Here is a 27,523-nt window from a genome sequence, read left to right on the forward strand (position 1 = left end):
GTATGGTCTTGCACCCTTGTCAAAAATCAAGTGACCATATATGTGAAGGTTTATTTCTGCGTTCTCTCTTCTGTTGGTCTATATGTCTGTCTTTATGCCAGTACCATACTGTTTTGATTACTGTAGCTTTGTAGTAAGTTTTGAAATTAGGAAGTGTGAATCCTCCAGCTTTATTCTTTTTGAAGATTGTTTTGACTATTCTGGTCCCTTGAGATTACATATGAATCTTAGGATGGGTTTTTCTGTTTTTGCAAAAAGTATCATTGGAATTTTGACAGGGATTGTATTGAATCTGTAGATAGTTTTGGGTAGTATTAACATCTTAACAGTATTGTCTTCTAGCCCATGAACATGGGATGTGCTTCCATTTATTTACATCATCTTTAATTTCTCTCAGCAATATTTTCTTGTCTTCATTGTACAGATCTTTCACTTCTTTGGTTAAGTTAATTCCAAAGTTTTCTTTCTTTCTTTTTTTTTTTTTTTTTTGATGCTACTGTGGATGGAATTGTTTACCTAATTTCCTTGTCAGATTGTTCATTGTTAGTGCAGAAATATAACTGATTTTTGTGTGATGACTTTGTATCCAGCTACTTTGCTGAATTCATTTATTAGTTCTAACAGTTATTTTGTGAAGTATTTAGGGTTTTCTATATATAAGATCATATCATTTGCAAACAGAGATCATTTTACTTCTTTTCTAATCTGGATGCTTTTATTTTTTTTTCTTGCCTACTTGCTCTAGCTAGTACTTCCAATATTTTGTTGAGGTGGTGAAAGAAGGCATCCTTGCCTTTTTCCTGATCTTTGAGGAAAGGTTTTCAAGCTTTCACCATTGAATGTGAAGGTTTTTCATACATGGCTCTTATTATATTGGGGTAGTTTCCTTTTATGTCTAGTTTGTTGAGTCTTTTTATCATGAAAGTGTTTTTATTTATTTTGTCAGATGCTTTTTCTGCATCAATTGAAATGATCATGTGGGTTTTTTTCCTTCATTCTGCTCATGTGGCATATTACACTGGTGAGTTTTCTTATGTTGAATCATTCTTGCATTCGAGGAATAAATTCCATTTGGTCATCGTGTACAGTCCTTTTAAGGTGCTGCCGAATTTGTTTTTTTAGTATTTTGTTGAGGATTTTTGCATCATAAGGGATATAGGTGTGTAGTTTTCTTGCAGTGTCTTTGTCTGGCTTTGGTATCAGGGTAATGCTGGCTTCATGGAATGAGTTAGGAAGTTTTCCCTCCTCTTCAATTTTTGGAAAAGTTTGAGAAGCTTTGGTATTAGTTCTTTAAATATTTGGTAGAATTCACCATTGAAGCTATTAGGTCTAGGGCTTTTCTTTGTTGGGAGATTATTAAAAAAAATTTTATTGAAAAAAATTTTATTGAAAAATATGATTGTACATATTTATAGGGTTCAGAGTTATATTTCAATGCATGTGTACAATGTGTGATGATCTAGCCAGGGTAATTAGCTTAGTCATTGCAAAACTTAATCATTTCTTTGTGCACATTTGGTCTCCTCTCTTCTAGTCGTTTGGTAATATGCAGTAAATCATTGTTAATTATAGATTCCTGGGTTGATTGTACACCAATAGGACTTATTATTCCTATCTAGCTGTAATTTTGTGTCCATTAACCAGCCTCTCACTATCCTTCCACCCCCCTCTCCACTTTCCCACCTATAATAACCACAGTTCTCTTTTGCTGGGAGATTTTTGATTACTGATTTAATCTCCTTACTAGTTATAAGTCTATTCAAATAGATTTTCTATTTGTGATTTAGTCTTGTTAGTTTTGTAAGTTTTTTCCTAGGAATTTGTCCATTTAATCTAGGTTATTCACCTTGTTTGTGTAAAATTGTTCATAGTACTCTCTCATAATCCTTTTTATTTCTATAGAATCAGTAGTAATATCTTATTTCTGATTTTAGTAATATGAATCTTCTCTCTATTTTTTCTTAGTCTGTCTAGTTAAAGGTTTGTCAGTTTTGTTGATCTTGTCAAAGAAGCAACTTTTGGTTTCATTGATTTTTCTCCATTGTTCTAGTCTCCGTTTCATTTATCTCTGCTAACTTTGGGTTTAGTTTGTTCTTTTTCTAGTTCTTTAAGTCATAAAGTTACTTTGTTGATTTGAGATCTTTCTTGTTTTTTAATGTAAGCATTTATAACTATAAATATCCCACGTAGTACTGCTTTTGCTGCATTTTCTGAGTTTTGACATGTTGTGTTTTCATTTTCATTTGCTGTAAATATTTTGTAATTTCCATTGTGATTTCTCCTTTGATCCATTGGTTGTTTAAGAGTATATTGTTTAATTTCCACAATTTTCCAAATTTTTCAGTTTTGCTGCTGTTATTGGTTTCTGACTTCATCCTGTTCTGGTCAGAGAAGATATTTTGTATGACATCTATCTTTTAAATCTATTAAGACTTAATTTGTGGCCTAACCTATGGCATTTCCTGGGAAATGTCCCATGTGCACTTCAGAAGAATGTGTGTGCTCTTGTTTTTGGGTAGAGGGTTTTATACATATCTGTTAGATCTTGTTGATTTATTGTGTCATTTAAATCCTCTGTTTCCTTATCATCTGTCTGATTTATCCATTATTGAGAGGGGTTTGATACCTGTACCAGCCGGCTGCAAAAAACCAAAACCAAAAACAACAGCAACAAAAACAAAAAAACCCACTTCAGGATACATCCTCTACTCTCAGTCATGATACTTAGTATCCGAAACTCATTCCATACCACAGAATGCACTAAGGTGGTTCAGTAAACTACAGCCCACAGACCAAATCAAGGCCACAACCTTTTTTTGTAACTAAAGTTTTATTGGAACACAGGCACGCTCATTTGTTAATGTATTGTCTGTGACTGCTTTTGTGCTATTACAATAGAATTAACTGGTTGTAATAGAGACCATATGTTTCATAAAGCTTAAAATATTTACTAACTGGTCCTTATAGAAAAAGTTTGCTGACCCCTGAACTAGGAAAGTGGGCTGTAGTTTGAATAGCATCAAAGGACCAAGAACGATTCATGTAGGAAATGCTCAGAGTTCTTGTTTAGGCAGTTCTGTAGCTTTAGAATTGGATTGATATTTCATGAATAAAAGACGTGAGATTTTTTTGTTCATTAGTTCAGCCTCCAAAAATTGACAATCCATGTTGGATGTGATTCAGTTACAGTTAGTTGCACAGTGAGATATATGTCATTAGTATAACTGAAGTAATTTCAACAGATGATGTATAACATGCATGGATTTAAACACATCTTCCATAATGCATTTTGGTTTTTGCTCCACCACTGTGGAATTGTGTGATTGTGGGCAAGTTACTAAACCTGTCAATTTTTATCATCTATCAAATGGACGTAAAACACAGTGCTTGGCACACATGTTAGCTCCTATTCATTTTTCTGTGTCATTTACTTAAGGAATACTACATTTTCTAAGTACTTTTTTCTTTCATTTAATGAATGTGTACTCTAAACAAAATATTTAAGTCTCTTCCCTTGTGGTTTTCTTAAGGATTACTTTGGTATACTGCTACATACCATGTTAATACAAGAAGGTTCTGCTTTTCAGTTGAGAACTACAACAAGAAATGGCATTTAGTTTAGTCTATTCTCCAAATTCAGAATGTTCAGTAAGAAAGACTAAGAATTAACTAAGCATTTATTTATTTATTTTGGGGGAGGATCTTAACCCTTAGCTTGGTGTTGTCAGCACCACGCTCAGCCAGTGAGCTAACCGGCCATCCCTACATAGGATCCGAACCCGCGGCCTTGGTGTTATCAGCACCGCACTCTCCTGAGTGAGCCACAGGCCAGCCCTTAACTAAGCATTTAAAAATAAAATCTATTTAAATGCAGTGTGGTATCTTGGATTAGATCCTGGAATAGAAAAGGGATACTTGTGGAAAAACCACTGAAATCAGAATAAAGTCTGTAGTTTAGTTAATAATATTGTGTTAATGTTAATTTCTTACTTTTTACAAAAGTACCATGGTTATGTAAGATGTAATGTTAGGGAAATTCTTAGTGATGGTTATATGAGAACTCTCTTTCCTATCTTTGCAACTTTTCTGTAAGTCTAAAATTATTCCAAAATAAAATGTTTATTAAAAAATTAAAATCTGTAAGGCAAGGTTAAATAATAAGAGCTAACATTTATTTTTGAATGCCTCCTGTGAGACATTATTGTTATAAAGTTATCTTCATTCACAGCAACAGTGTGAGGAAGAAATTGTTACCATTTGACAGATGATGAAACTGGAATTTGGAGGCATTGAGAGACTTGTCCAGAGTTTACAGTTTGCATGCAGTGTGTTCTAGTTATCAGAGAAATTTATTAAAAAATACATTTATTAAGCATCTTCTCTGTTCCAGTCACGATACAAAGTGGCAAGCAAGATCTAATAGTCCCTTCCCCATACAGAGCTTAGAGCCTGGTAGGGAACAAACTGCCCCCCTCCCCTGTACCCATCCCCCCCACAAAAAAGATGTGGTCAGTACTGTGTTAGGGGAGTAGATCAAATTAGTTCTAATAAGTTTATGCTTAGTAAAGGGAAATAAGGTTATTGGAGCTGGAGACTAGTGTGTGACTAAATAACTATTCTCCGTCTTCAGAGAACATTAGATAAGGGGAAAAACTTGACAAGAATTAAACAGTGACACCAGATTGTAGAGTGGGGAGAACTGTGAAATCCGAGCATGAGGAACAATGTCTTATTCCTTTCTTTGTGTTCTCACTGCCTGACCCTTAAATTGATGCTCAATTAATGTTGAATGACTAGGACATATGTCTAGTCTTCATTCTGTTTGGAGGTAAGAAAATGGACTATATCACCTCAAAAAGCCCCTCTGAGTTTTGTGATTCAGTGATATTTATATCCATTGTTGCAGGCAATGAGACAGGAAATAATTGACTATCCTCTGAAGGAAAAAAAAGTAACAAAAATAAGAAGTGATAGGAGAAATATTAGACTTTCAAACCTTGTGTGGGCTAGATTACTTATGATAAACATCTTTCTCTAGAAAATTTGTTACTTATTTTTGTCATGGAAAAGGTTTCTTTTTTCATGAGATGAGAACTGTAAACTTTAATGGATCTTTTCATATTAAAGTATTACATATCATGTAAATGGAACTTAGATCTTAATAAAAATGAATTGATTTATATTATTCTGTATTTGAATTTACGTTAGTAACATACGTTATATGTGTTACAGAGTAGTTTTAACGTTGTATTCATGTCTCCTAAGCTTTCTAAGCTCAGTGCCTAGGATACAGTAGACCTGCCTATTTAAGAATACATCATCACTTAGCTGTGACTGGGCCTGTGTTAATAGATTCTTTTCTTTAGTGGAGGTCTTGATTATGCTGTCCTTCATTCACTTGTGCATTAAATACTAATATATTTAAATTTGATCCAAGAAGAATATTTTCTTCTTAATAATGAGGTTATGCCAATATATAAAATAAAATGAAAAAAACTAAGATGATGCTGATAATACTGCTATTTTTTTTTTTTTTTTTTTAAAGATGACCGGTAAGGGGATCTTAACCCTTGACTTGGTGTTGTCAGCACCACGCTCAGCCAGTGAGCGAACTGGCCATCCGTATATGGGATCCGAACCCGGGGCCTTGGCGCTATCAGCACCGCACTCTACCGAGTGAGCCACGGGCCGGCCCTAATACTGCTATTTTTTAAAATTTTATTTATTTATTTACTTATGTGATGGCCAGCTGGTACAGGGATCAAACCCTGGGTCTTGGTGTTATCAGCACCATGCTCTAACTAACTGAGCTAACTGGCCAGCCCAGTACTGCTATTTTTATCTTTATTTTTTATTTTTGGCAACTGGCCAGTAAGTCAATAGTGCTATTTTTATTTATTTATTTATTTTGGGAGTTACCTTTATTTATTTTTATTGAATCATAATTGATTATACATATTTTGGGGGTTCAACGTTAATGTATGTTGAGCAAATCAATATTATTAGCATATGTATTATCACAAATTGTGCTTATTCTTTATGCCCCTTATTCAATCTCTCCCCATCCCCCTTTCTTCCCCCCTCCCACCTCTGATAACCCTAGATTTCTTCTAAACTTCTGAAAGATTAACGGTTACCCTTGATTTGTTGCCTAGATGTTCTGTCCAGTGTTGAGAGAGTTGTTTTCAAGTTACCCATTATTATCGTAGAACAGATGCTTCTTCTATCACTCTGGAATGGGCTTTGTGGAGAGAGACATCCTCTTTTGTTTGGACTCTGCTGGTGACTCTCCTCGTGACAATGTACTCAAGTTGGTGGTGGGTTCTCTGCATGGTGGTTGTGCCGTCTAGCGCTATTGCAGCAGCTGTGGCAATTGTGGTGGGCCACCCACACAGAAGTGATATTTTTGGCATGCTCCTTGCCATGTGCAGGAGGTGCGGTCAGTCCCTAACTTGATGACTCAGGAACCCAGGTAGGGCAGGTGGTAGCGGTGGTGTGCCTGGGTGAGAGAGCAGGGGTTGGTCTCCAGCTCCATGCCTCAGGACCCTGGGCAGGCCCTGTGGCAGTGGCGCCATGCCTGGTTGCAGGAGAAGGGGTCAGTCCCTGGCTCCATCCGTTTTTACATTCTAAGTTGTTGTGGAGCAGTTGAGTGGGAGGGGGAGAGGGGAAGGGGGAAGGAAATAGGGTGAGAAAAGAAGGAAGGGGGGGGAGGTTGAGGCCCATGGCACTCTCCTCTTTCCTGCAGGGGAGACCAGGGGGCTTCCAGTGGTGGTTCAGTGGTCATCTCTGGGCTGTTGCAGATGTTGGGGGATGTGGCTGAAGCCCTCAGCCCCCCACTGCCCCGGCTCAGGAACCTGGTGCTTCCTGTGGCAGCTTGGTGGTTGTTGCTGAGCTGAGGCCCCCAGCCCTCCTCCCTCTCTGGATTGTGGGCCCAAAAGGCTTCTGGTCCTTCCAGGTTTATAGGTGTTCTTTGGTGAAGTGAGACCTTTACTAGTTAATATCAAACTTTGTCTATGGTCTGTGGGTATTTTGTTTTTTCTTTCAGTTCTGTGTTGTATTATTCACTGATCCCATTACTTAAGCTCTGCACTGGAACTAGTTTGTTGTCCTTTGCTTACTTCTAAAATGCAGGAACTTCCCGTGGGGACCAGCACTTGAGCCCTGTGGTTGAGCTAAATTACTGCTTTGCTGCTGATTCCCTGGGGAAGGCTTTTTGTGCAGCTCAGGTTTTAATGGTTGACTTCGTAGGTACTTCTGGGTCTCATGAGATCTGGTACACCTGGGTTGTGTAGAAACTCTGGTCTGGACCTGAGTCTTTTCAGCAAACTGCTCCCCCTGAAGTTCTGTATTCCTGACCAGACTACACAGAGTGGTCGTGCACTGATTGGGGGGCAGATCAGCGGTCCATGCTGTGCTCTGATGTTCCCCAGGTGGGCCCATCTTCCCCACTGCCTGCACTCCAAACGCTTCCCATAGGGTGGGCCATGCACTGGTCTCTTGGGATGACTCACCAGCCTCTGAGTGGCTCCTTTTTTCAGTTGCTGTGGCTTCTTGCTCCTATGTGTGTCCATGGGAACCCTGTTAGTGATCTTGCTGGCCTGAGGGTCACCTGGCTGTTCCTCTCCCCTGCCAGCTCCAGGCAACTTTATAGGAAGGGCACAGCAGTGGCTTTTGCCAGCTCTTGCTCTGTGCACTCACAAGGGCCAGCCTTGAAGCGGCAGGGATTCAAAATGGTATGAGCCATCCTTTCTCTCACTGTGGCTTCTCCTGCCTTTGTTTACTATGTATGTCTCTCCTCCACTTCCTCTGAGCTCTAGCAGCCCCAGCTTGACTGTAGCTGCTTTTTAATAGTTGTAAATTGGTTGATTTGTGAGAGAGAATGATGCTGGCGACCATCTATTCTGCCATCTTGACTGGAAGCCAATAGTGCTATTTTTAGAATTCACTTTATTATCGAATCTTTAGCATCCAAAATGAAGGAGCTGATTTTTTTTTTTCCCCTGAATCTCATTTGGTTGCTACGAACGTTGAAGTTATGGTTTCAGAGGGAAAAACATAGAAATGGAAAGAAATAAAAATTGATAATGAATAGAGATATTATTGAAGAGAGGTTCTGAAGAGAATAATTCAAGTATACCATTTGTTAAGTTTTGACACACACACGCACATAAATATATCTATGTGAAATCATTACTGCTATCAAGATAATGAACATATCCATCATCTCCAATAATTTTCTCATTTCCCTTTGTAATCTCCACCTTTCCACCTCCCTGTCTAGCTCCCCTCCCCAACTTGTCCTCTGGCAGCCACTGATATGCTTTTTGTTACTATAGATTAATTTGCATTTCTAGAATTTAATATAAATAGAATCATACAGTATGCACTCTCTTTTTTTTCTGGCTTCTTTCACTCAGCCTAATTTGAAATTTATCCATGTTGTTTTGTGTATCAATAGTTAATTCCTTTTTTTGTTGAGTAGTATTCCATTGTATGGTTGTATCACAGTTTGTCCACCTCTTCACCTGTTAATGGACATTTGGATTGTTTCCTGTACTTTTAAAAATTATAAATATGCGAAGAACCTTCCTGTATAAGTGTATGGACATGTGTTTTCATTTCTCTTGGGTAAATACTTAGAAGTAGAATGACTGAGTCATAAGACAGGTATACATTTAATTTTTTAAGAAAATGTCAAACTTTTTCCAAAGTAGTTGTAACATTGTTATGGCCAGTCTTTTTAATTTTAGCCATTCTAATATAGGTGTGTAGTAGAATCTTGTCGTGGTTTTAATTTGCGTATCCCTAATGGCTAATGATTTTGAGCATGTTTTCATGTGCTTATTTGCCATCTCTTTTTTGTTGATACATCTGTACAAAGCTTTTGCCCATTTTTTAATAGGGTTTTTGTTTTCTTATTAAGTTTTGAGAGTTCTTTATATGCCTTAGATACCCTGAATAAATGAAAGTGCTTTATCATATATATGATTTGGTACTATTTTCTCTCAGTCTGTGGCTTTTTGTTCTCTTAACAGTGCCTTTCAAAGAGCAGATTTTAATTCTGAAGTCCAATTTATCAACTTTTTTCTTTTTGCTTTTTTTTAAGGATCAGTCTTTTGGTGTTATAGCTAAGAAATATTTACCTGACCAGAGGTCACAAAGATTTTCTCCTGTGTTTTCTTCTTGGTCTTTTATAGTTTTGACTTTTATGTTTATGTTTGTTTGTTTGTTTGTTTTTAACAAAAGATGACCGGTAAGGAGATCTTAACCCTTGACTTGGTGTTGTCAGCACCACGCTCACCTAGTGAGCTAAACGGCCATCCCTATATGGGATCCAAACCCGGGGCCTTGGTGTTATCAGCACCACATTCTCCCGAGTGAGCCACGGGCTGGCCCTATGTTTTTTAAGTTTTAAGTTCTATGATCCATGAATTAATTGTTGTATATGGTGTGAGGTATTGCTTGAGGTTCCATATTTATTGCATATGGATAACCAAATTTTTCGAGCACTGATTGTTGAAAAGACTATTTTTCTCCATCGAATTGCCTTTGCACCTTTGCCAAAAATCAGTCATTCATATATGTGTGGTCTACTTTTCCCCGCTGTTCCAGTGATCTGTTTGTCTCTCTTTATGCCAGTATGACACTGTCTTGTTTATTGTAGCTTTTTAAGTCTTGAAATTGGGTTGTGTTAGTCCTCCAACTTTTGTTTTATTTTTTAGAGTTGTTTTTGACTATTCTAGGTCCTTTGCATAGCCATTTGAAATTTAGAATCAGCTATCAGTTTCTACCAAGAAAAGAAAAAAAAGTTTGCTAGCACTATCATTGGGATTGCTCTAATCTGTAGATTAATTTGGGGACGTTTGGCATCTTTATTGAGTCTTTCAACCCATAAATGCATTACATCTCTCCATATGTTTAGTTTTTCTTTTTCTTCAACAGTGTTCGCTAGTTTTCAGGGTACATGTCTTTCACATCTTTTGTCAGATTAATCCTTATGCATTTCATATTTTGTTATGCTATTATAAATGGTATTTTTAAAATTTCAATTTCCAGAAAAAGAAACACACACATAAAAAGAAAAAAAAAATTTCCAATTACTTAATAGTATATGGAAATACAGATTTTTGTATATAGATAGTATTCCTCTCTTGTCCACAGAAAACCTGTTCTAAGACCCCCAGTGGATGCCTGAAACCATGGATAGCACCAAACCTTATGTATATGTACTATGCACGAATTTCTTTTTCCTTCTTCACAATTTGATGGATAGAAGATTTGTTCTTATTCTTACCATAGAACTTAGCAATCTCAGCATATGATTTTTCCCCCCTTATTAAGTAGAGAACTTTTGCCTTTTCACTTAAAGGAAGCACTGTATAGCTTCTCTTTGGTGTATCTGAATTGCCAGCATCACTACTCTTGCACTTTGGGACCATTATGTATTAAGTAAAATAAGAGTTACAAGCACTGCGATACTCAAACAGTTGATCGGATAACTGAAGCCAGCTACTAAATGACTGCCAGTGGATTGTATATATAGCGCGGATACACTGGACAAAGGGGTGGTTTATGTTCTGGGCAGGATGGAGCAGGACAGTATGACATTTCATCATGCTACTCAGAACGGTGCACAATTGAAAACTTATGAATTGCTTATTTCTGGAATTTTCCATTTAATATTTTTGGACCGTGGGCAACTGAAACTGCAGAAAGTGAAAAACCACACATGAAAGGGGGACTACTGTAGCATGTGTCCTGATGCATCCTGGTTAACCTGTTCATGTACCTACCTCTTGTATTAGTCTAGAAGTGATTTGAATTATCCTGGTTCGTCATTTATTTATCTTTCTATCACAGGCACTACAAAAACATCTGTGACATGGAAGGAGCTTGGTAAATGTGGTGAATATGGGGGGAGTACTATATTGGTCTTGTATCCTATAAATTTGTTAAACTCACTTGTTCTAGTAGCTTTTGGTAAATTCTGTAAGATTTTTTATATAGATGATATGTGTGTGTGTTTTGTTTTTTTTGATCATGTGTTTTTAAATGATAATGATTAAAAGTTTTCTTCTGCCATTACATTATGGTTTGAAAGTTTATATTAATTCATTCTTTCATTTTAAAAATACTCCTATTATGGAAAATTTTAAGCAAAATAGAATAGTTTAACAAACTCCCATGTACCTGACAACCAGCCTCAACAGTTAATTCATGGGCAATCATATTTCCTCTGTTCTCCTACACAGTTCTTTCATCCCACTCCCAACTCTCCACTGAATTATTTTGAATCGAATCCAATATGTCATATTATTTCATCCGTATATACTTCTTTGTATATCTTATCTCTTAAAACATAACTACCACAGCACTACATCCTCCCCAAATAGTAATTTCTTAATAGTATCAGCATCAAATGTTTGTATTTTTCTTATTGTCGTATGAGTATTTTTCTTTTTCTTTTGCTTTTTGGAATTGAGATATCTCTTAAGTTTCATAGGTATCTTTCAATTCTTGAATCTCTTTTAATCTACAGGCTACCTCTCCTTTTTTTTTTTTCTTTGTATTTTTATTTATTTATTTTAAATAAGATAACGCAATTTATTTCTTATGGTTTTGGAGGCTGGAAAGTCCAAAGTTCAGGGGGTACATCTGGTGAGGGCCTTCTTGGTAAGGACTCTCCACAGAGTCCTGTGGCAACACAGGGCATCACGTGGCAAGGAGGGGGAAGAGCAAGAGCCCTTTGTATTTATTTTCTGTAGAAGAAACCAGGTTCTTTGTTGTGACAGGATCTTGTTGATTGCATTTGCTCTCGACTACATCTCCTGTGAATTGGTAGTTAGATTCGAGTATCAGATCCAGTTTTTCTTTTCCAAAGCTAGATCTTAGGAAGTACATAATATCAAGTTGGCTCTCTTTTTGTGATGTTATCAGTCTTTGATGGTTATAACCTATGGGTGCTAATTCAAGAGGTTACAAAGTGGTGACATCATTCTTCCCTTCCTCTTTCGTTTATTAGCTATCATAACTCTAGTATAATCATAAAAACTAAGAAATTAACATAGGTATAATATTCCTAACTACACTATAGACAATTTAGATTTCCTTAGTTTTTCTCCTTATGTCCTTCAGTGTCCAATTCAGGATACCAGGTTGCATTTAGTTGTCAAGTCTACTTAGTCTTCTCCAATCTGTAACAGTTCTCACAGTCTTTCCTTGGCTTTTGTGTCCTGACATTTCTGAAGAATACAGGTTAGCTTTTTGTAGAATGACCCTCAGTTCGGTTTGTCTCATGTTTTCTCAGAATTTGATTGAGGTTATGCATTTTTGGCAAGAGATCGTACTGCTTTATATCAGAGGATACATGATGATGTCTGCATACCCTGTTACTGGTGATGTTAATCTTGATCACTTGGTTAAGAGGGTATCTGCCATTTTTTCCACTGATTTTCTCCTTTGTAAATAATAAATTTGTAGGTAGACACTTTGAGACTATGTAAATATCTTGTTTCTCCTTAAATTTTTGCTTACTAATTTTAGCACTTGTTTAGATCTTACCTTCAGTAATTACTACTGAAGTGTTTATTGGTGACCTTCTATTTTCCTTATTTCTTCTACATTTATTATTTGAAATTGTTCTGTGAAAAAGAGTTGTCTCTTCTACCCCTTTTAATTTATTTATTCAATTATTTATTAATATCCATTCGATATTTAATTTATTTTTTGGGTTATAATCCAATACTGTCATTAGTTTCTCAAATTGTTCCATCTTGGCTATGGGGAGCTCTTTCAGGTTGGCTCCTATGTCCTTTTGACATTTCCTCTCCTTTTTTCTTTCTTTCCTTCTTTTTATTTTTCCTCCAGGTTCATCTTGTGTTTTCTCTGTCCTAGTCCTGGAATCAAACACTTCTCCAAAAAAGCTTTGATTCTCTTTCGTGGAGAATGTCATTTAGAAACTAAGATCCGGATTTTAGGTGTGTGCACTGCTGCTGAGATGTCACTAGATTCTCTTAGGAAACAGCTGTAAAATATATGAATGCATACTAATATGCGTATGCACACACAGCTATATTTCTGAATTTGTCTATCTGTATATACATATTTAAAAAAATGAGTTCATATTAATACTTCTTCTTTTTTTTTTTTTAAAAAGATGACCGGTAAGGGGATCTTAACCCTTGGCTTGGTGTTGTCAGCACCACGCTCAGCCAGTGAGCAAACCAGCCATCCCTATACAGGATCCGAACCCGTGGCCTTGGTGTTATCAGCACCACACTCTCCCGAGTGAGCCACAGGCCGGCCCTCATATTAATACTTCTGACTTCAGTCCAACAACACAAGTTTCATTTTAGAATCCTTACTTTGCTCATTTGTAACTTCTTTCTCTCTTTTCTTTTTTTTATTTCAGCAGAGTAAATATTCTTACTCACGTAAAGTATAAATGGAAGGTTTCAGAATAAAGTGGGAAGATCTCTGCACTCTCCAGTCAATTCTTTCTGTCTTAAATGATGGTGGCCTTCTCCCACCTGTGGTTCCCAAGGCCACCCATAGGGTCATCTGCACTTCAGACCCTTGGGGTATAAGAAATCAGAACATTTTTTTTTGTTGCCAGCCTTGAAAGTAATGTTCATCACCTGTCCATATTCCTCTGAATAGACCTCAGTCACACGGTTGTGCACATAAGGCAGGAAGTTGAGTATGGCTGATATCTGTGCAAGAGAAAAGAGTGTGGTTTTTGGAAAATACGAAGGTAGTCTCTGCCATACAGGATTTCTCCCCTTTGTGAATTCTCTGATGTCTGCTGAGGTGTGACTTCTGACAGATATTTCCACATTCATTACAGTTGGCCTGTGTGAATTCTCTGATGTCTGCTGAAGAGTGATTTCTGGTAAAAGATTTTTCTAGTTATTTCATCCATAGGGCCTTTCCCCTGTGTAAATTCTTTGATGCAGAGTAAGGTCTGACTTCTTGCAGGCTCTGGTCTGGAGGTTCTTATGTCGGCTCTGCTTCTTGCTCCAGCTTGAAGATCACCTCAGGTTTGGTAATGCAGTGCCTTGATGACACCAGGCTGCTGAGGTCTCCAACATCATCGCTATACAAGGCCCTTTGAGCATCATCCAGGTCCTGCCACTCCTTACAAGTGAAATCCACAGCCACGTTCTTAAACAACACCAACTCCTTCAGGGACACAGTACCCAACTCCAGAATCTGAGGAGCAGCATGGGGGCAGCTGCAGCATCTGAAATTTCCAGGCAAAAACTGTAACTTTTTCTAACAGTGAGACCCTGGCTCTCATTACTACAGTATATTATTTATTTATAGTATATTTACTTTCTACAATATCTAGTGTACATATATATAAAGTAGTTTCAGAATTGCTACCCCAGTAATAAATAAATTTACCAACTAGATTACAGTGTTTGTGTATAATTCTTTTTGTCTTTAGCCTAATGGTATGCAGTTAAAATGCTGTTACTTAAATCAGTACCTTTCTTTCCCACCCTTTTCAGTATGTTTATGTCCTTTATTTGTAACAGTTTGATTTCTGTCACAGTCTGTAATCTATGTTGGGTTTCCCCCACTTCCTGGTTGACTTTTAAAAATTTACATGTAGTGCAATTTGTTCTTTGTTATGCACAGTTCTGTGGGTTTTGAGAGATGTGCAGTCATGTATTTATCGCCACAGTAGCAAACAGAACAGTTCTGTAACCCCCAAAAGTCATTGTGCTGCCCCTTTATAGTCACGTCATCATCCCCTAACCCCCTGGCTACTGTTGATCTGTTTTTTGTCCCTGTAGTTTTGCCTTTACCACAGTGTCATATAAATGGAATTATACAGTGATCTTTTGAGATTGGCTTCTTTCACTTAATGTAATGCATTTGAAAGTCACTCACATTGTTGCATGTCTGAATAGTTTGTCCCTTTTTATTTCGTTGTATGGATATACTGCCATTTCTTTATTCTTTCACCTGCTGAAGGACATCCAGGTTGTTTCTGGTTTTTGGTGATTATGAGGTAATGCAGATTTTCTCCTGTGTTTTCTTCTAGAAATTTCTTTGTTTAATTTTCTTTTTACCTTTGACAAAAATAGGTTGATTATTTTGTGTGGGGTTTTTCTGAGCTCTCTATTCTGTTGCATTGATCTATATATCTGTTTTTTCACCAATGCCACATTGTCTTGATTATTGTTGCTTTATAGTTATGTCTTGAAATTGGGTAGTTTAAGTTCTCCTACTAGGTTGTTCTTTTTTCAAAATTATTTTGGCTATTCTAGTTCCTTTGCCTTTTCCTGATTTAAAAAAAAAAAACACATCAATATCTACAAACAATTTTGCTGGGATATGATTAGGATTATGTTTCTACAGACCAAATTGAGAGAAATGAAACCTTACAATCTGTGGATATGGTGTATCTCTCCCTTTATCATCTTTGATTTCTTTTATCAGTGTTTTGTTGTTATCTAGCACAGATTTTGTTAAATTTATCTCTAATTTTTTTCTTTTTCTTGGTGCTATTATAAATAGTATTGCTTTTTAAATTTCAAAATTCACTTGCTTATTGCTATCATAGAAAGGTTGCTGATATTTTTATATTGACTTTATATCCTGTTAACCTTGCTAAACTTATCTACTAGCTCTAGGAGCTTTTTTGTAGATTTTTTGGAATTACGTTTTTTTTTTTAGCAGCTGGCTGGTTCAAGGAGCCGAACCCTTGACCTTGGTTTTATAGCATCATGCTCTAATTAACTGAGCTAACCGGCCAGGATGGAACTTTCTATGTAGACAGTTATGTCATCTGTGAATAGAGACAGTTTTATTTCTTCATTTTCAGTATGTTTTCCTTTTATTCCTGTTTCTTGACTTTTTGCACTGGAAATACTTCTGGTAGGACATTGCTGAAAAGACATCCTTGCCTTGTTCATGATCTTATGGGGAAAGCATTTGGTCTTTCATCATTAAGTATGATATTAGTTATAGGATTTTTTATAGGTGCCCTTTATCAGATTGAGGAATTTCCCTTATGTATTAATTCTCCAGAGTTGCCAAAACAAATTACCACAAACTTGGTGGCTTAAAGCAACAGAAATTCATTCTTTTGTAGTTATGGAAATCATGGTGTAGCAGAGCCAGATTTCCTCCGAAGTTTCTAGGGGAGAATCCTTCCTTGCCTTTTCCAGCTTCCGGTGGCTCCAGGCATTCCTTGCCTGTGTTAGTATAACTCCAGTCTCTTTACATGACCTTTCCTTTTGTGTCTCTGGTCCTTTTCCGTCTCTTATAAGGACACTCTTATTGGATTTAGGGGACCTCCTTCCAATTTAGTGTGATCTCATCTGGATTCTTACCTTAATTACATTGGCAAAGACCCTATTTTAAAATAAGATCACATTCTAATGTTCCACATGAACATGAATTATGCTGGGACACTGTTCAACCCAGTATACTTTCTATTCCTAACCTGGTGAGGGTTTTTTAAAAATCATAAATGGATGTTGAATATTTTAAAAGGCTCTTTTTGCATCTACTGAGATACTATTATGGCTTTTCTTGGTTGATTTTTGTTTGTTTTACTTTGTTTTGTTTTTTTGGTGGTTGGCCAGTAATACATTAGTTGATTTTTAAATGTTGAACTGGGTTTGTATTCCTAGGATACATACCACTTGGTTATATATATTATTCTTTTTTGTATATTGCCAGATTTGATTTGTTAATATTTTTTGGAGGATTTTTTGCATTTATCAATGAAAGATATTAGTCTATTAGTAGTTTTATTTTTTGTGATGTCTTTGGTTTTGATATTAATAGTAATACTGGCTTCATAACACAATTGAGAAGTATTCCTTCATTGTATGGAATTGAAACTTCTTCCTTAACTATTTTGTAGAATTTAGCCTTCAGTTTTCTTTGTTAGAAGGTTTTTAACTACATATTCAATTTCTTTGATATGTAACTACTCATGTTATCTTTTTTTTCCTGAGTTAGTTTTGATAGTTTGTGTCTTTCAAGGGATTTGGTTCATTTCATCTAGGTTTTCGGGTTTATAGACATAGACTTGTTCATAGTTTTCCTTTTTTTTTTTTAAATCCTTTTTACATCTGTGAGGTATGTAGTGATGATCTCTCTTTTCTGATTTTGGTAATTTGTGTAATCCCCCCCCCCCCTTTTTTTTTTCTTGTTGATTAGACTGGCTAGAGGTTTATTAGTTTTATTGATTTGTTTTATGTTTCATTGATTTCTGCTTTAATCTCTATTACTTTTTATCTCCCGCTTGGTTTGGGTTGAATTTGCTCTTTTTCTGGTTTCTTAAATTGAAAGCTTAGGTTACTGATTTGATACCTTCTTTTCTTACTATAAGCATTTGATGATATAAATTTCTCTCTAAAGTTAAAGCTGCATCCCAAAGTTTAAGACTTTTGTTCTTTACTGGGGATAAAGAAGGGTATTGGTGCAGTTTCATGCCCCTCCACAGAAGCTGCTGTGTCCCTCTCCCAGTTCTGTACCATTAGGGAGCCCTACTTAGGACTCTGGCAATCTTTTCTGTGAGTGCCTGGTATGATTTGTGAAGATAAAACCCAGAAAAAGTTGTGGATTACCCCTATATATGCAGCATCTCTGCCCCTGGAAGAGGCATTATCCTCTCTCAACAGTGCACACTCAGTCTCCACCAGTTTGCCAACCATGCTAGCCAACCTCTTCTTACTGATGTACTGCTGTATCTTGTCCCTGTAAGCCAATGCTGATGTCTTATCTCTCCCAGCAGTTACCCTTGTCTCCTTAGTTTTGGGGCCAGTTGGTTGCTCTCTGATCTCAGCATTCTGATAGGTTTAAGAAAAGTTGAGAACTTGCCTTTTGTCTGGCTTTATCTTATTGTAAGTGGAAGTTGGAAGTGATGCTCTTTTCAACTCTCTACATCCCAAGCTAAGTTCATTTTAGAGTTTTTCTGCATTTTGGGTGATCAATAGTCTCTATCCCCAAGAGAAAGTTAATCACCTCTTGCTCTTTTGTTAGTTCTTAGTACTTTGTATAACTGTATTTATCACATCATAATGTAATTATTTGCCAATATATCTGTCTTCACCATTAGTTAGCGTACTGCTTGAGGGAATCAAGATCTGTGACCTCTGTATACCCAGTGCTTCCTGATCATTGTAGGCACTCCAAATATGCTTGTGAAACAGAATTACAATAAGATTTTAATTCATAGCACAGTTCTGGTATTTTGTAAGATTCTGAGTAAATATTTGTTGAATAATTCATGAATGAAATAGCTTATTTAGATGGTATTTAGAAATTGAGTTAACTTCTGTTTGCTCAAATTTGCACAGTTTAAGAGAATTTGGCCTAATTTAAAAGTCTAATTTAATCATTTTATGTAATTAAAAATCTTGCTATGATTCAGACAGACGATTCAGTTGCATGAATTAATCATTAGTTCCTCAAAAATATTAATGGGGTTGAATTATTATGTGCACCCATTGACTTTTTGGGTAATATTATTTACCTGAGAACCTCAGAGCAGTGGATAATAAATTATTATATTAAAAATTTTTTAAAAATCAAAATGGGGTAGCTGTCATTGAAAGAGAGAAATATTTTCTCTTGGTAGTATTTTGAAATAGATTAAGTTTAGTTCTTATGTCTTTAAGTAAACAAATAAAGAGACTTTTTTCAATCTAACTGCATCTTTTTCCAGATCAGATTTTCATCAGTAGCTAAAAAATTGTTTGTGGTAACTGCAGTGAGTACTGTATCTATAATTTTTCTGGCCCATCACTTTAAAAGACGACGTGGAAAGAAGAAAGGAAAAATATTGCCGTGGGAACCAGAGCACCTCATACTTGAATACACTAAAAGAGCAGTATCAGACAAAGGTATGTAGAAATAGCTGAATTAAGTCTGCAAAATAAATTTTAGGTATAAAACATAATTGGAATGCAGTGATTTTAGTGTTTTAGTTTCCAAAATTTTCTTCCTTAATATTTAACTCCCAAGTAGTACAGATTCATTTTAGAAAGATTAGAAAATACAGATAAGCAAATAGAAAATATTAAAATCACTTGAAATTCTACCACCCAGAAATAACTACTGATAATATGCACTGTGCTATTTTATGTAAGGGACTTGGTATATAAAGGATTTTGGTATCCACGGGGGAGGGGGAATGAGGACAGGGGATCCTGTAACCAGTCCTCCAAAGGACAGATGTACTTTGGTGTATTTCTATGCATTTATATTTGCATTTAAATATCATATTGAGACAAAATTTTATATGCAAATAAATTATTTATATTTTTAAAGTAAAATTGTGATTATATGTTTTGAAACCTGCTTTTAAAATATTTGACAGTACGTGTATGTCTTCCCAGGTCAATAAATATATCTCCATGTTATCATTTTTAATGTGTAATTAGTGTTAAATTTGTACAAATATACTCTAATTTATTTAATTATTTCCCTATTTTTCCCTTTAGGATGTTTGTATTTTTCTTGGCTTACATATATTTGTCTATTTCCTTATATATAAAGTTCTAGAAGTAGAATTGCTAGTCTTAAAGGATCTTTAATTTTTATTAGAGATATGGTACATACTGCCAAATTGTATCAATAAAAATAATTTCTTAAGCATACTGAATTCCTTAGTTTTTATTATTTAGTGTATGGTATACCTTTGTGATTCATTTGTCCAGCAGATAATTAATGAGTGACTGTTTTGTGCCAAGTGCAGTCAACATTACAACAATAATGATTGCTGTTACTCACTGAGGTTTTATTAGGTCCCACCTAAGTGCTACATATCCAATGCTTTATTAACCTTTAAAGCAATCCTTTGAATTAGGACTGTAATCCTGTGTTATTGTTCCCATTTTGTACATAAATAAACTGAGATAGGAAAAGTTAAGTGAGTTGCCCATGGTCATTTAACTTAGGAGTGTCAAGATTTGAATCCAGAAATATCTTAACTGCTTCATTATGAAAAACCAAGACATGATATCTGCCCAAAAGAATGGGTAGAGGGGTAGAGGAGACCAGGAGCGTAAAAAACTAATTCCAATATAATGTGATGTGGATAACATTTAGATGTAATTCAGGAAAGGAAGTGCTTATATTTTGTTAAATTTACAATTTGAAGGTCCATAGTTGCCAGTGTTTTTATACTGATTATAATAGATCATTCAAATACCACCCTAATTAGTTATGTAAATATTTTACTCTTGATTTCAGAAGCAGATTTTAGCAGTATTAAAAACAGAGATGTAGATTTTAATGATGGTGTACGTTAAATAATTTATACATTGAATGTAGTGTGTTTTAAAATCAGAAGCTTTCTGAATGAATATAATATAAACTTTGAAATTTTGCCTGAAATTTATCATTGGAATTATTGATACATTTAATATTAGTATGTTTGTTTGATAGGTTCAAGTTGTTCCAGTAGTAGACAGAATTTGACATTATCTTTAAGTTCTACCAAAGACAAAGGATCTCAGTCTTGTAACTATGTTAATGGAGGACTTTTCAGTAAATACTCGGGTTCTGCACAGAGTTTGGCTTCTGTAAGTAAAGAAAAAAATTATCATTTTTCTTATGTTTGTTTATCTTGTTATCTATTAGTTTAAGTGTTATACTAAACACTTTTAGCTCTTAGTATGAAAAGAACCTTAAGGAATCATCTTGTTGAGTCTGGTTTCTTCAGGCAAGTAAAAGTATCTTTTTGCTAATTATTCAGCCAGTTTGGTTCCTAGTTTCTTTGAGTAAGTGATGTGATCCTAGGAGGTCCTATGAGAATGTGTCGATGAGGAAGTGTTGCTTCAAAATTAGAAATTCTGGAAGAAGCTAGATGATGCAGCTGGACTTTGTGCTAGGTCACAAAAGTCATTTGGTGAGCCTGCTTAGGTAAAAGTGTTGGGCTTGCTGAAGCCAAGTCTGAGGTTCCTCACCTCCTTCTTTGGAGCATTAATATAGTATGACTAACAAGCAGGAGACCTCCCTTCTTCTTTGAAGCATTAATATAATTTTGATTGATAGCTGAGGAACGAAATTAGTATTTGTTTAAATATAATATAGTTTGAACATTAATTTTAAAAAACAGGTATGATATGCCCTTGCTACTAAGTATAGAATAGGCAAAAGAATGTACGGTGAAAAAATGAGTTCCTGATCCACTCAATTCCCTTCCTTGGAGATGAACAGTAATGACAATTTTTTATGTATTTTCCAGGGAGTGTGTTGCCTCTACCATTATGTATATTCATTTTTTCGTAATAGTTTGTTGAACACCATATTCTGTTCCATACCTTGCTTCTATATATCACTGGAATATAGAGCTGGCCCATTCTGTAATGCCTAAAAATATACTAAATTCTTAAAGACCCTTCTAGGGTAGGGACGTCTAGATGAAAGATCTGCAGACTTTCAGTTCTTCTGTGAGACTGAGCAAGATAATGAAGAATATGCCTATTATATAATCTCGTCTTCCATAGTGTCAGAGAAGTGCCTCTTTTTTCAATTTTCTCATCTGAAAGTTGAAGCTGTTCTTCTTGAGTGGAAGTCTTCAGAATCACTACACTGTACTCACCTCAGCCAACCTAGTCATTCTTTGCTGGGGCTGAGATTTCTGCCTCTTAAGTAGTACATAATGAGTACCTAAATTAGGGTGATGACAACAGGAGTGGAAAGGAGGGGCCAGAGACTACAAAACTTGGTGACTGGGTATGAGTGGTGTGGGAAGAGATATCAAAGATGACTTCCTGTTTTCTTGTTTGAGAAATTATGGGAATGGAAGAACTATTAGTGAACTTAGGAGTTTTTGTTGTGGGAAGATCTTGAGTTCCTTTTTTGATATAGTCAGTTTGAAATGCCAGCAGAACAGCCAAATGGAATCACCTAATACATGAGAATGTGTGCCTAGTTTCTCAAAAGAGTACAGAATTGGAGTTAGGGATTTGGGAGTCATTTGCATAGAGATAATTGAAATGATTGGCTCAGTGGACCTTGCTAGGGAAGGGCGCACATACAGAGATGATAGAGGGTTTTCAGTTGAAGTTATCATTTAGCAGAAAGTCAGTATTGTAAAAAAATTCTAAAAGGAGTAAGCTACCTGCCTGAAATCAAAGTAGGGTATATAAAATTTGTAAGTACATGCTTAAAACAGTAAACAATATAAAAATAATTGCCAGATTTTTGATGGAGATAACTGATTTATGTTCAAAATTTTGTTCTGTGTTCAAAATTTTGTTCTACTTGTGGTGTTTTTTTTTGTTGTTGTTGTTTGTTTGTTTATTTTGGCAGCTGGCCAGTGTGGGATCTACTTGTGTATTTTTTTTTTTTTTTTTTTGTCTTTTTCGTGACCGGCACTCAGCCAGTGAGTGCACCGGCCATTCCTATATAGGATCCGAACCCGCTGCGGGAGCGTCGCCGAGCTCCCAGCGCCGCACTTTCCCGAGTGTGCCACGGGCTCGGCCCTACTTGTATATTTTTGAGCAAACAGAGGCTCAGAGTATTTAGGGTCATATGACTCTCAAGTTTCAGTGAATATAATCAGATTTATTTCTTCAGGTAGAAATTACATAGATTGTTTTACCAGGATTAGGATTTATATAAATAATTTATAAATACAAAAGATTACAACATACTATCATAGTAGAGATTTTGAAGTAACTTCTGTCAATCTTCATTTTAGGTCCAGAGTGTCAATTCTTGTCATAGCTGTGCTTGTGGCAATTCTAACCCCTGGGACAAAGCAGATGAAGATGACATTAAACTTGTTAATATTCCTGTGACCACTCCTGAGAACTTATACTTAATGGGTAGGAATAAGAAGTTTTAAGATATTGTGCTCACATTTTATTTGAAACTAAAAAACAGTGAATTGTTCTGAGAGAAGTGACAATAACTTTTAAATATTCATATATCTGTTGAATCTAGTCTATATAACATAATCCCTTGTATTAGTTTCCTGAAGGTGTTGTAACAAATTACAACAAACTTGGTGGCTTAAAACAACAGAAATTTATTCACTCAGAGTTCTGGAGGCCAGAAGCCTGATATCATTATCACTAGGCTGAAATCAGGGTGTCAGTAGAGCCATGCTTCCTTTGCAAGTCAAGGGGAGAATCTGTTCCTTGCCTCTTCCAGCTTTTGGTGGCTATTGGCATCCCTTGTCTTGTGGCCATATCACTCTACTCCCTGCCTTTGTCTTCATATCACATTCTCCTCTATGTGTATCAAATTTCCCTGTACCTCTCTTTTATAAGGATACTTGGGATTGGATTTAGGGCTCATCAGATAATCCAGGATAATCTCCCCATGATAGAATCCTTGACTTAATCACTCTTAGTCACTCAGAGTAATCTACCTTACTCTGTTAAGGTAACATTTAGTTTCTAGGAATTTAGGACCTGTTATCTTTGGGTGGCCATTATTTAGCTTACTATATTAATCTAACCTAATCTGTTGACCCTTATCTGATGAATCTGTTAGAATCCACTTAATCTGGTTTTATTTAGCTATCATTTATATTTTCCTTATATCCAGAACAAATTTTAAAGAGAAAGAAGGCCATCTGTGTTTCATATCTCAATATTTCTCTTGGCTTGACCATGAGCATGCCTAGGAAATCTCACTGGAGCCCTGGAGAAGAATCAAATGAACCTAATACTAAATCAGAAGGTTCAAATGCTTTTCCCTATTCTTCTCTGCTCTATTTTAAGCTATATTTTATATTATATTTCTTATAATGGAAATGAGTGCTAAATAAAAAAACAAAACCAAAAAACCTTGATGTGACCCTGGCCAGTGAGCAGTAAACGGGTTGATGACTTGGTGGAAAGACTGTGTTTCTGAGTGCATTCCCACACTCTAGAATAGTTAATCTATTTCATCTCCAGTGGTGTCACAGTAGGTACTCCTTCTGTGGGGAATGAAGGAAGAGTAGTTCATTTCTGTAAGTTTCTAGAGAATTATGCTCACTACGTTTCTAGATTACTCTATGTCTAATAAACCTAAATTCACAGCTTCTATTAGAATACTGAGAATTCTAGTTGAAGAGAAATAGAGGAAAACTAGGGAAGCTCAGGGGGTCTCTGTGTCATAGAATTGATTGGTAGAAGCCCTATGGATCACGTAGTCTAATCACCCATCTATTGTTTCAGTTTCCTTTATAAAATTCATGGCATTGAAAAAGGATTGGTGACATATGTTTGACTTCCTTTTACAAAACTGATATGTGGGTAGTCTGGATCATATTCTATATGGAAGTGGGGCATGGTACTTCCGGAGGAGGTGACGTTTATCTTTGGACAACTCTGCTGTTAGATAATTCTGTGTTCAGCCAAAATAACCAGATGGAGAGCAAATAGTATAAGAAAAGGATAAAGTAATTAAAGTTGTATAACTTGGAGAAAGGAGGATAGATAGTGACATAATTGTGTATACATTTTTTAAAAGAAAGATCAAAAAGCTATCCTGACCAGCTTGTTGGCTCAATTAGGAGAGCATGGTACTGCTGGGACCAGGGTCACAGGTTTGGATCCCTGTACCAGCCAGCTGCCAGAAAACAAACAAACAAACGTGTGTGAACAAAAAGCCATCCTTTGCTACAAAAACTAAACAAGAAGGAAAGGCCTGCATTGCATTTAAAAACATTTTATTTGTTTAGAGTTGTAGGTTCTACAGATAATTGAAGAAGTGACTTTAGAGGAGAGCTGTTCTTTACTTACACTATCTTAAAAACATCTTGAGAATGACTTGCTTGGATTCTTCAGCAGCTTCCAAAGATCTTTTTCTTTTATGTGTAGAAAAGTCAAACTTATAAAATATTTTGGTTTTGTTTGAAGTGAATAATTATTTTGATAAGCCTTTTTTTTTTTAATTTGGAGAAAAAGAGGCACACATTCACCTTTTTCTCCCGCAAAAGTTTTCTTTCAGCAAGGATATGAAGTTCCTACTTGGACTGTAACTAACTCTTTATGGGTTCATTCAATATCTTTTAGATTTTTAACTCTGGCCCACCAATTTATACATCCAGATTAGCAAATTGAGCTCATAGTGGTTTAGGATACCCAATGGGGGAAAAAAGATGGAAAAGACTTCATTTTGGACTCTACTAGGCTATTATCTTTCATAGTTTCACTGCCTGCTCCTGAGAACTTATAAACCTGATAGCTTCCTGAAAACTAGTTTCTTCTATTTATTTATCAGTTTTCGTTTTAATTTAGGGGGACATTTTGAAACATATTTGCATGACTATAAAAATTAAACATAACTGTTAAACTTTTGATGAATTTGTTATATTCTAGAAGAATTCTAAGCACCATATACATTTGAGTTACATTTTTAAAAAATGAAAACATATTGGCTATTTTCCCTCTGATTTTTGGTTGGCTAGAACTGTAGGCCCAGAATATATTGAGAAATCAATCATTTCATTATTCATTAATTAATCAGTGTGTCTTATTGATCATTTAGATTATACTCTGAAGTGATGTGAGTATAAAATTATTCTTTAGTACCAAAATTACAGTTAAACTATGCCACTGGTGATAATTGTATGAAAACATTTCAGATCCCAATTAATTTTATTTTGGCTTTGTTTTTACTCATTTACAATTGTTCTGTTCTTAATTTTCAGGTATGGAATTGTTTGAAGAGGCATTGCGTCGATGGGAACAAGCTCTAACCTTTCGCAATAGGCAGGCTGAAGATGAGGCCTGCAGTTCCATTAAACTGGGTGCAGGAGATGCCATTGCTGAAGAAAGTGTAGATGTAAGGGTAATTTTTTTGATAGTGGTCTTTATAATATTGGAAGAATCAAACTATTTAATGTTGATTCAGTGTACTTTCTATGGCATTAAATAGAACTGTTTGTTTTCTTCTTTGGAACTATGTTGGGTATTTTATATTGGGGTTTTTCTGTTGAGTTAGTTGTTCAATATTAGGTTTGCCATTTATGATCAAGTTTCCTGACTTTCCTAGGAAATGTAAAGGAACTTTTGAAAGTCTGTTTTTCCTTTGGTATAATTAAGTGCCATTATGTTAATAAGAATCACATAGAGGTAGAGCTGGACTGGTCCTTATTGGTCATTTAGATAGGCTAGTGGTTCTCAAACTTGAGCATGCTTCAGAATTTCCTGGAGGGCTTATTAAAACAGATTTAGGGACTCCACCCCAAGGGTTTGTAATTCAGTAGGATTGAGGTAGATTCCAACAATTTGCATTTTTAACAAGTTGATAAGTTTAACAAGTGATAATAAAACAAGTTTAACAGGTGATAATGAGACTGTTGGTCCAGGGACCTTACTTTGAGAACCCCTTACATAGTCTAACTCCTTAATTTTATACTTACAGAAACTGAATCCTTGAGAACTGAGATGATTTTGCCAAAGACAAGGCTAGAACGCAGGCCTCCTGACTTCTACTATAGTGCTCTGTCCACTACCTAACTGTAGTTTTTTATAGCCCTCACTTTTCCTGCCTTTTATTTAAAAGTGGAAAATGTTTAGAATTTTAATATTTGAGTCTAATATTTGCTGTGTGCACTTTTTTCCTCCTTGTAGGATATTATTAGTACTGAATTTATCCATAAACTTGAAGCTTTGCTGCAAAGAGCATATCGTCTACAAGAGGAGTTTGAAGCTACCCTTGGGGCATCTGATCTTAACTCCCTTCCTAATGATATTGGTAAGATGGATATTTTATATGGTTTTTATGAAATGTATGATTTTCTTCTTTTATATTCTTGGAATCATTTGCTTAAGTGTCTTATATATTAATAGTTTACATATTTTTTATAAAATAGCCAAGAGAAAAAAAATTCTATCATTTTTTCTTCCAGTTTTATTTTTCAGGTGAACTAACTGCCCTTAAAACTAAACTGCCCATTCTGGCCTCAGACTTGGAAGTCCTTGAAAATGAGGATATTTCAGTGGTCAGTGTCAGTGGGGGTGGGAGGAGAGAGCAAAAGGAGATCCTCAGAGAGCTCCTTGCCATGAGTCTAGCACTAGCTCTTACATTTAGGCAAAACTTTAGAGTCTTCTTTCCCTTTTATGACAGATTTTGTTAAAAGTACAAAACAGTTTAATTTTCTATTCTGTCAACTTTGAATTTGGAAAACTTGAGCATCTAAGCTCTTCTTTGCCTATTTAGATTAAAGGAAAAGAAGTCCACCAAAGGATTGCAACTCCTAGAACTTGAGAATAAACCCTCTTAATATTAAACTTCAAGATGTGGTCCCTGTGTCTCCCCCATCCTCCTTGCCCAAGGACTTTGGGAATTTGCTCCAGTGGCTGGTCGATAGGTTTACCGTCCCTTCTCCTACAGGCTTGGAGTTAGTACTGACATTGCAATTTCATAATCCCAACCACCATTGCCTTCCCCTGCCTCTTATCCTAGATCCAGTCTGTTCTTGTTAGTAGTGAAAATCCCATGTTCCCACTTCAGTGACATCTGAATTGTTGTTTTTTTAAATTGTCATTAAGGAGGAAGGACCTCATTAAGGGGTGAACTCGTAATAAATTGGAATTTG

The 27,523-nt window shown here is 35.8% G+C and overlaps 1 protein-coding gene across 1 annotated transcript in view; it reads left to right on the forward strand.

Moving 5' to 3' along the window:
* The window catches only part of MIGA1 (mitoguardin 1), a 76,479-nt gene that overhangs the window by 4,526 nt on the left and 44,430 nt on the right, over positions 1 to 27,523 (forward strand). The window contains exons 3-7 of the mRNA XM_063104947.1: positions 18,695 to 18,872; positions 20,419 to 20,555; positions 22,682 to 22,808; positions 25,631 to 25,764; positions 26,556 to 26,679. Of these exons, the coding sequence (XP_062961017.1) occupies positions 18,695 to 18,872; positions 20,419 to 20,555; positions 22,682 to 22,808; positions 25,631 to 25,764; positions 26,556 to 26,679 (700 nt within the window). The remainder of the gene's footprint in view (positions 1 to 18,694; positions 18,873 to 20,418; positions 20,556 to 22,681; positions 22,809 to 25,630; positions 25,765 to 26,555; positions 26,680 to 27,523) is intronic.

The sequence above is a fragment of the Cynocephalus volans genome, chromosome 8 (assembly GCF_027409185.1).
Source record: "Cynocephalus volans isolate mCynVol1 chromosome 8, mCynVol1.pri, whole genome shotgun sequence".
Lineage (NCBI taxonomy): Eukaryota > Metazoa > Chordata > Mammalia > Dermoptera > Cynocephalidae > Cynocephalus > Cynocephalus volans.